Below are 8,979 nucleotides of genomic sequence, written 5' to 3' on the forward strand. Positions count from 1 at the left end.
AAATGACTCAGTCTAGATTCTAACTGGTCAGTTTTTGCTTTCAGATTCTTTCTACTAACATTGCTGAGACGAGCATCACCATCAACGATGTGGTCTTCGTTATTGATTCAGGAAAGGTCAAAGAGGTACAGACTCTGATGAAGAGTTGGATTCACCATACAAGAGAGTGGATTTTACACATATTTGGTAAAGAACTAATAAAAGTAATTATTTTTTCTTTTGTAGAAGTCCTTTGACACCCTCAGTCATGTGTCCATGTTAAAGACGATTTGGATCTCAAAAGCCAGTGCACTGCAAAGGCAGGGAAGGTAACATCAACAATGTCTTCATCCTGTTTTTTTTTTTTTTTAAATCTCCAGTTACATTTTTATCTCAGCTGAAGTGATATCAATTTTTACCCACTGGTATGAGTCTAAGTTAAAATCAAGTCGATGTATGACGTGTGCACAGAGCTGGGCGCTGCAGACCAGGGATTTGCTTCCACCTTTTCAGTCGACTCAGGTTCAACAACATGCTCGAATTCCAGGTTCCGCAGCTGCTGCGGATGCCACTGCAGGTAAAGACACACACACTTTTTTTTTTTTTTTTTAAACCATAACTTTACATTATATAGACATGAGAATGATATCAGTATCATTATGTTAGCCTCCTCAAGGGTGATGTCCTGGCCCAGCCTGCACCACACAATAAGAAGACAGAATAGCGGCTGTTGTGTATACTTTGTATATTTTGAGGATTCCAGTGGATTAACTTGTGTCCTGTTGAGCACCAGCAGTGCTAAGTAAACATGCATCAGATTTACTAATACCCTGTAACTGTGATGATTTGTCATGTTGTGTGTGTGTAAGGAACTGTGTCTGCAGACCAAGCTGCTGGCTCCCAGCTCCTGCTCAGTAGCTGAGTTTCTGTCCAAAGCTCCACAGCCTCCTCCTGCTCATGCTGTCAGGAATGCAGTGCACAGGCTTAAGGTAACCCATCAAATTCTGTTTTCTGACACGAGCCGCTACACACTTACGCTTGACTACATGTCTACATACAGTATTCCAGCAGTAAGTCACCTTTGTGCTCAGACAATAGATGCTATGGACCAGTATGAAGGCCTGACTGATCTGGGCTACCACCTGGCTGATCTACCAGTAGAGCCCCACCTGGGCAAGATGGTCCTCTGCGCCGTGGTGCTCAAATGCCTTGACCCCATTCTAACTATTGCCTGTACACTGGCCTATCGTGACCCATTCGTGCTTCCTGCCCAGGGCTCTCAAAAACGAGTTGCTCTGCTCTGCCGCAGGCGTTTCTCATCCAGCTCCTTCAGTGACCACATGGCCCTACTGAGAGCCTTCCAGGTAGGTGGAGTCCCAAAAACCAAAACAAGATGTGCAAATGAAAAACTGGACCTTTTTCACCATCTGTTTAAAAACATTCTCATCAAGTGTGTTGTTATCAGTGTGATGTGTGACATTTTATCCAGCTGAGGTCATATTTCCTCGCCATAACTGGAGCATGTTTTCCTTCATCTTTGTCATGTGGGACCTCAGGCGTGGCAGAAAGCCCGCAGTGAAGGCTGGGAGAGAGCCTTCTGTGAGAAGAACTTTCTGTCCCAGGCCACCATGGACATGATACTAGGCATGAGGACACAGCTGCTGGGACATCTTCGTGCTTTAGGTCAGCTTCACTTTTTATTTCCTTTATATTCTGCTCTCACTTCAGAAGTGTGTGGTACAGCCCAGCATCACCAAGCTGCCTGTTATTCTTTGAAAATTGTCATTATCACTTTGCTTTAACAAAGCCCAACCACTGCTCACAATAATCCTAATCTAAAAAATTGGAAATGTATAAAAATCAGTTTGACAGACCTAGATAACCACTTGATATTATTAACTGTAATAGTTGTGGTTAGGGGAATGAATAAATAACATACTGAAATGGCCTGTTTGTCCTCCAGGTTTTGTGCGGGCTCGTGGAGGCAGTGACATCCGTGACGTGAACCTGAACTCTGAGAACTGGGCTGTGGTGAAGGCAGCCCTGGTGGCTGGCATGTATCCAAACCTGGTCCATGTCAACAAGGAGACCTCCCTGTTCTCTAGTAACAGGGAGAAGAAGGTCCACTTTCATCCCACTTCTGCATTGAACGAGATCAAGGAGGTAGGAAAACAAATCATGTCATCAATATGTAACTTTGTCTTTATCACTAGAAGGATCTTAACTTGCCTTCTACCTACTGAGCATTGCCCAGCGGGATCAGACCTGTGTGTTTATTGTTGCACTGTGTCACGGACAAACTGCTCATGGTAATTCTTTACACATAAATAAGACACAAGATTTACTGGATGTTAGATGTATTGTCAATACAGGTGAAGGACAGCAAGTACATCCTCTTTCACAGCAAAGCTTCACCAAACTTTAACATGTATAGGAAACTCTTTCCTGCTGGCTAACAGATGTCATAATGTAATACAACTACTGAATATGAAATGTGATTAACATATGGAAACATACAGACAAGAGGTGAGTGAATACAAAGGAAAAAAGTAGTACAAAAGTAATATATTAATAATGACAAACTATACATATATAACTAGATTTACTTTCATAACTATCTGTCTCACTGGGTTGTTCGCTTATTTAGTGAGCCAGAAAAGAGAGAACCAAATGTTCACAAGGACCCGCTTCAGCCACTGACATCACTCCTGTTTGCTGTTTAGAACAGCTCAGCCAAATTGGCCCAGGACCTTCCCACAGACTGGTTAATCTACGATGAGATGAGCCGTGGCCACAGGATGGCCAGTGTCCGCTGCTGCTCCATGGTGACTCCCCTAACTTTGGCCATATTTGGAGGCTGTGCCAAGCAGCCCTACTCTGTCCTGCAGGAACCTGCTTTACCGAAAGCAACTGGTAAAGAAGTAATACAAAATAAAACTGGATGGATTAATTTGTCAGAATGAACCAAGCTACAGTAGTTATGTCTCTCAACCTTGAACCCTTGTCCACAGTGACATATTACGACTATTGGCCATGAGTTTTGCATGATTCCTAATAGGAATGCAGTTTTTAAGCACTTCCCTTAAGTAGTTATTCATTCATTCATTCATTCATTCATTCATTCATTCATAGTTATAGTTAATAATTTCTTAATATCTTTGTTAATACAGTGTTTGTTTTTTTTTACAACTCACGTGACCTATGTTCACTGCAACATCAGAGTAAATGAGGGATTTAAAGAACAGAATAATTAAATGTCAAGTTACTAGAATTATAAAACAAAACCACAAAATAATGACTTCATTTAAAATGGTCCTGTATTAAACACAGGAAACTGTGCTGCACAACTTCACTGCAGAACATAACATTTGATCAGACTGCACATGTTGGATATACTGTATTGTCACGTCCCTGCTCTGAAGCCATGACAGACAGAGAGAAAGGTGCAGAATAAAAGCAAATAAGCAACTTATTTATTTTAACAAAACAAAGTTATAACAAAAATGCAATGAGGTGTGATCATAAATATGGTCAGTAGTGAAAGAGTGCATGGATGAGTGAAAGCCAAGACACAAAACGGGTAAAGGAGCCAGGGGGCCCATCACAGTACAGTATCTAACAGTTAAAACAAAACTTCACTGTTCCTTTATTAAAGGAATTGTAGCTTTCAACAGTGAATAACCAGTAATGATATTGAATAAGCATGAAACAGGTTACCCTCGTCTCCCCACAGCCGACTCCAGTGTTACTGGATGTATATAGGATTAGTTGCATTGCTAATTATGTTGCAAGCATGTTTAATTAAAGAACTGCTTGTCCAGAATGTTAACACTTACAGCAGTAGTCTCTGCTGTCTGACCCCCAGCTGCTGCCCTGTGTTAACCGAGCAGCTGCTCTGCTTCTGTTAAACACGCTAGTTTGGCATCAACATGAGCCTCAGATAGCTAGCAAGACCGGACAGCCGGCAAACTCAACTTTGTGTTTGTTGTGTTACCTTTTTTATTTGAATGCAGTAAGTGTTTCACATAGCGCTCTTTCCTGATGATTGTTTGAGTTGATGCCTGTGCAGATTTAGTCTTTGACTTTACGCTATTCCTTCAGACATTCCACTGGATGACATGAGTGACAGTGAGACAGAGGACCTAGCTGAGATAAGGGTAGATGACTGGCTCTTCTTCGAGTTGGAGAGAGAGGTGAGGTAACACTGCTGTCAGTCTCTTTTATGTACTGTAAATACTGTATGTGTGTGTGTGTGTGTGTGTGAGAGACGTGATGGCTAACTAGTGTGAGGATAAGTGTGGTGTTGTTTTTTTTTTTTACCTGAAAAAAGTCTCCAAAGTGCTGTCATAATCTGAACTTTTACTCTACCAGCCCAAAACTTGCCTTAGATGTTGTCATATGCCTCTTCTCTCACAACCTTGCAAGTCCCAGAGCTCTCTCCATTGCTCCACCAATTTCAGTTCTTCTGACCTTGTCCTTTTCAGTAGTTTAATCGTGTAGGCCCTAACTGGAAGCAGCAGAATGGGTATTTTCTTCAGCTATCTCTCCCTGCTCTCTTGCTCATGCATTTATGTTCATCTTGCCTTATTATTTTGTACTAAATCTTTTCTTATATGCAGGGTTTATCTGACAATGTGTATCTTGTTGTCAGGCTGCAGGACTGGTGTTTGAACTGAGGCAGAAGTGGCAAAACTTGTTCATCAGGAGGATCCGTTGTCCTTCAAAATCCTGGTCTCAACAAGACGAGGCCATTGTCCGCACCCTGGTTTCTGTAAGTCCAGTTAGTAGAGGATCCGTTGTCCTTCAAAACCCCGGTCTCAACACGAAGAGGCCATTGTCCACACCCTGGTTTCTGTAAGTCCAGTTAGTTTTTCTTTACTTGATTTCACAGGAAGTAATAACAACATTATAAATGAAACACCAGTGCAAGATGTCAAAGGGTAGGGTGAGCAACTTCAGAAAGGTTGTATGTTGTAAATTGTATGCATCTTGTTCACCAGCTTGGAGTGTGTCACTGCTGTGGTTTGTGTGCCCTGCCTTGTTTCATCCATGCCAACTAGGCGCAGTACTTCCATGACGTTAAATTAGCACTTGCTTAATGTGTACGCTGCCATTCACGGCCACTCTGGGAGTGATCTTGGTGGTTGGATATCTGTATTTGTCTTTAATGAATTGATATGTGCATCTGATTTTTACAATATGGACACCAGGATGCAGGCTAATGAGTGGAGCTCAATCTGACTTTCTTCAGGTGTTTGCAGCAGAGGAGCAGGAAGCAGGTCTGCAGCAGCCCACAGGTATTGGCCAGCGGCCCCGGCCTATGCCATCAGAGGAGGGGCCCCAGGCCTTCGTGAATAACCCCAGCACCACCTATGACAAGTATAAAGCTGTTTCTAAACATATAAATTGCAGTGTAATGTATTGTGATGTTTAACAGATTCTCCTACTTTGTGACTGGCCTGCAGTTCAGATCCACATCAAAGGACAAAAAGAGCATGTCTCCTCTTTTAGCCTCTGGTTGTACTGTGTCATTCACCTTTAATGACAGCAGCTTCAGTACTTACTTTGTAGTGTGGGTGACGGACGGAGTACGTTAATGATCCGACAGGGAAAATGCAGAGTCACAGCAGTCACTTCACATAAATGACCAAAACAAATGAGGCAAGTCAGAAACAAGTACAATTAAAAGATGAGACTCTACACAATAGCTACTGTAAAGCAATTAATTCATAAAAGAGAATACAATAAAAATTGATAATACAGATTAGAAAAACAGGACTATAACATTAATGGTATAGTCCATGATTTTGGTGACAGACTGTTTGTATTTACATCAGCACCTAAACAAATCCTCAGCTCCCTTCTGTTAGGGATGAGTAACATGACAATGATACTAGCGACCGGGGCAAGAGCCAATACTAAAGGAGACATGGCAGAACTCAGTGCGTTGAACATGGCAAACAATTTGCCTATCTGTCCAGTAGGAAAAGAACGACCTCTATGTCTGTCTCACACCGTGCAAGTCCCAGAGCTCTCTCCATTGCTCCATCAATTTCAGTTCTTCTGACCTTGTCCTTTTCAGTAGTTTAACCATGTAGACCTAACTGGAAGCAGCAGAATGGTTTTTTTTTTTCCAGCTATCTCTCCCTCTTGTCTGCGCAGTGGTATTGTGACGTCTGAGCTCTAGCTACCTGGCCCTTTCATTCCTCCCTCCCCCCCCTTGTGCTGATTGGCTGGAATTAACCAGCCTGAGTCAGATCCTTATTGCCGGTTTACTGTTCAAGGACTAGATACAAACACACAAGGTATTCTGAGCATGTGCACACCAGATGGACAGCGAGAGTAACGGGAGGAAGATTTGGTGGCATTTGACATAAATTAGAATCATGGATTATTCCTTTAATTCTAATATGTAGTAAACATGGAGCATGCGTGGTAGTGTTTAGGAGTTGAGGAGTCATGTTGTATTTTCATGTTCCACTTTATACTCATACTGCCACACCATTGTACCACTTCCCCTTAGGCCTTTTAGGACACCAGAAACCTCCGGCTTACTTCAGATAAAATCCCACAGCAGAAATGAAGCCTCACTGCCCATGAGCCAGCCCTCTGGAGACCCACATTCCTCCAGTAATTCTTGTCCTGAGACCTCAGACAGCACCTCTGACATCCCCTCTCCCTCCTCCTCAGGAAAGGTATTGCGCTGTTGATGTGAGACAGTCAGCATATATTGACACAGCCACTCTTCATCCATGGTTATTGCACAGCTAATCCTCCTAATTTTGTGATCCACTGTGATTTTCAAATTATCCTGGTGCAGGATAATAAGTGAGACAGTCCTAGGGTCTCATTTATCAAAAATTATACTTTAAGCAGCTTACTATTTTTTGAGTGATCAATCAATCGGCAGATTATGGAATTTTCCCAGAGGCGGCTAAAACATACAGCTGTAGCTCTTTTATTATTATTGTTCTATTTGATTTCCAGCATGTTGTGACTGAAACAGCCAGCAATACCTCTAATCAAAGGTCATTAAACATAAACGTCTTAACTGCGTACACCCTTCTTGTGAGAAGTGTGCAATTGCAGAGCCACAGTAGTTTGCGTAACCTCTATTCTTAATGCAGTAGCTTTCATTTCACGTTCTTTTATGCTCCCCTGTTTTGGGCTGAGCTTTAGTAAAGATTAACATATAAAATTTTTCTTGGTGCTGTCTCATCAAATAACATAAATTCAATGAAAGGGTCTTTTTTGTCAGTTAACGATATATTTTTTTTCTCTTGTTCATAGGTTTCAAAACCAGAGATCCCTCAACCCGCCTCTTCATCAATCCGATACTTTATTATGAAGAGCAGTAACATCAGGAACATAGAAATTTCTCAGCAGAAAGGTATCTGGTCCACCACACCAAGCAATGAGACCAAACTCACTAAGGCCTACCTGGAGAATAGCCTCATCATCCTCATCTTCTCTGTTCAGGGCTCTGGACACTTCCAGGTACCACTGAAAGATGAACCAACAGATTCTAAAAAAAGTAATCAAAGATTAATATATTTAAGTATCTTCAAAAACAAAATTGATGTATTTGATCTTTTTCACAGGGCTATGCTCGCATGGCATCCGCCATCAGTCAGGAGAACTGCCAGGACTGGGGCTTCATGGGCCTGGGTGGAGTTTTCAGGCTAGAGTGGATCCACAAGGAGAGTCTTCCCTTCCACTGCACCCAACACATCCTAAACGCATGGAACGACAACAAGAAGGTCCAGATCAGCAGGGATGGACAGGTGAGAGGACAGTGCAAACATACTGTAGCTTACAAGCAGTTTGATTCTGACGCACGCACGTACACACACACGCGCACACACACACGCGCACACACAGAATGAATGGTCACAGTGGCATCCTGCGCACACTACATTATGGAACACAGTCAACAGTTAATCAGAAACGAAATTCAGGGAAACAGACACGTCTGCTCTTTTCATTTGGCTTCATTATTTCATTGGAAGCTTCCTGTTAATAAATGAACCAGTTTATTGTTCAAAAGTCTTTCGACAACTGCTCCAAGCATTGCATTCAGTCCCATACATCAGGAACATCTCATTCAGTTACAACTGTCATGTATCGCAGACCAGTCGCATTCTTGGGGTGCCCGGTGTTCTTGGCAAACGTGACTATCCTCCACATACGTGAAGAACTTTGTCCCACAGTGGTGGTATAACAGTATGTCCCCCACAGTGGATGGAGACTCCCTGTACCTCTACATTTATTTCTTGATTTAATATGTAACCACGTCTCACTGTGTGTTTCACAATTGATTTTTGAAGCTTTTCACTTTTATAGACAGTTTGTCCACAAAATACACAGCCTGCCCTGCAATATCCTTATGTCAAGTGCTGCCAGAGCCTGTAAATCATTCACTGTCAGGGGCCAACAGTTGTGAGTGCATACCAAATGGTAGGCACCACAGTCTGAGTGTGCCTGGAAAGCCCAACATCTCTGTGTTCCTAGTATCATCCACTGCCTGCTGTCTCACTCACTGGGCCTGCTCTTTATCTCTGAGAGTTGCCTCAAACCACCTACCTAAACTATGAACTAGCTTCTCTAACCCTGCAGGAAGTGCCTCATCTACAGAATATTAAACCTCTTTACTGCTAGAACTCGCTTTGGAGTAGAAATACTGCTTATTTCTTCTGAAAATCACAATTGAACATGTATCAGTTTGTTTACTGAGTTGTTGTCATGCGTCACTGTGACTGGCTCACAGCTATGAAAGGAGCAATGCGATGGTGTCGGATTTTGTCTGATGGCCGTAGTTTCTGCTCCATTTAAACTCGGCAGGCAAACCGGCACAGGCCATTTGCACTGGCCTGAACTGGTAACTTCTGAGGCAAATTAACAAAATAACATGTGGAGTGAGAGAATGAGTGTGTTTTGAAGTGCTTACCTGTCTTTTTTTTTTTTTTTTTTTTTTTTTTTTTTTTTTTTTTTGGGGTTGGG

The 8,979-nt window shown here is 42.3% G+C and overlaps 1 protein-coding gene across 1 annotated transcript in view; it reads left to right on the forward strand.

The window, feature by feature from the left end:
• Positions 1-7,865, forward strand: part of ythdc2 (YTH domain containing 2) — a 22,023-nt gene extending 14,158 nt beyond the window's left edge. Inside the window, exons 18-32 of the mRNA XM_020600997.1 lie at positions 45-125; positions 226-308; positions 451-556; positions 849-968; positions 1,071-1,343; positions 1,536-1,662; positions 1,943-2,142; positions 2,703-2,892; positions 4,081-4,172; positions 4,631-4,682; positions 4,766-4,833; positions 5,231-5,358; positions 6,503-6,674; positions 7,270-7,476; positions 7,581-7,865. Coding sequence (XP_020456653.1) covers positions 45-125; positions 226-308; positions 451-556; positions 849-968; positions 1,071-1,343; positions 1,536-1,662; positions 1,943-2,142; positions 2,703-2,892; positions 4,081-4,172; positions 4,631-4,682; positions 4,766-4,833; positions 5,231-5,358; positions 6,503-6,674; positions 7,270-7,476; positions 7,581-7,865 — 2,184 coding nt within the window. The remainder of the gene's footprint in view (positions 1-44; positions 126-225; positions 309-450; positions 557-848; positions 969-1,070; positions 1,344-1,535; positions 1,663-1,942; positions 2,143-2,702; positions 2,893-4,080; positions 4,173-4,630; positions 4,683-4,765; positions 4,834-5,230; positions 5,359-6,502; positions 6,675-7,269; positions 7,477-7,580) is intronic.
• The last annotated feature ends 1,114 nt before the right edge of the window (positions 7,866-8,979 follow it).

Source organism: Monopterus albus, unplaced genomic scaffold (genome assembly GCF_001952655.1).
Source record: "Monopterus albus unplaced genomic scaffold, M_albus_1.0 scaffold50.1, whole genome shotgun sequence".
Classification (NCBI taxonomy): Eukaryota; Metazoa; Chordata; class Actinopteri; order Synbranchiformes; family Synbranchidae; genus Monopterus; species Monopterus albus.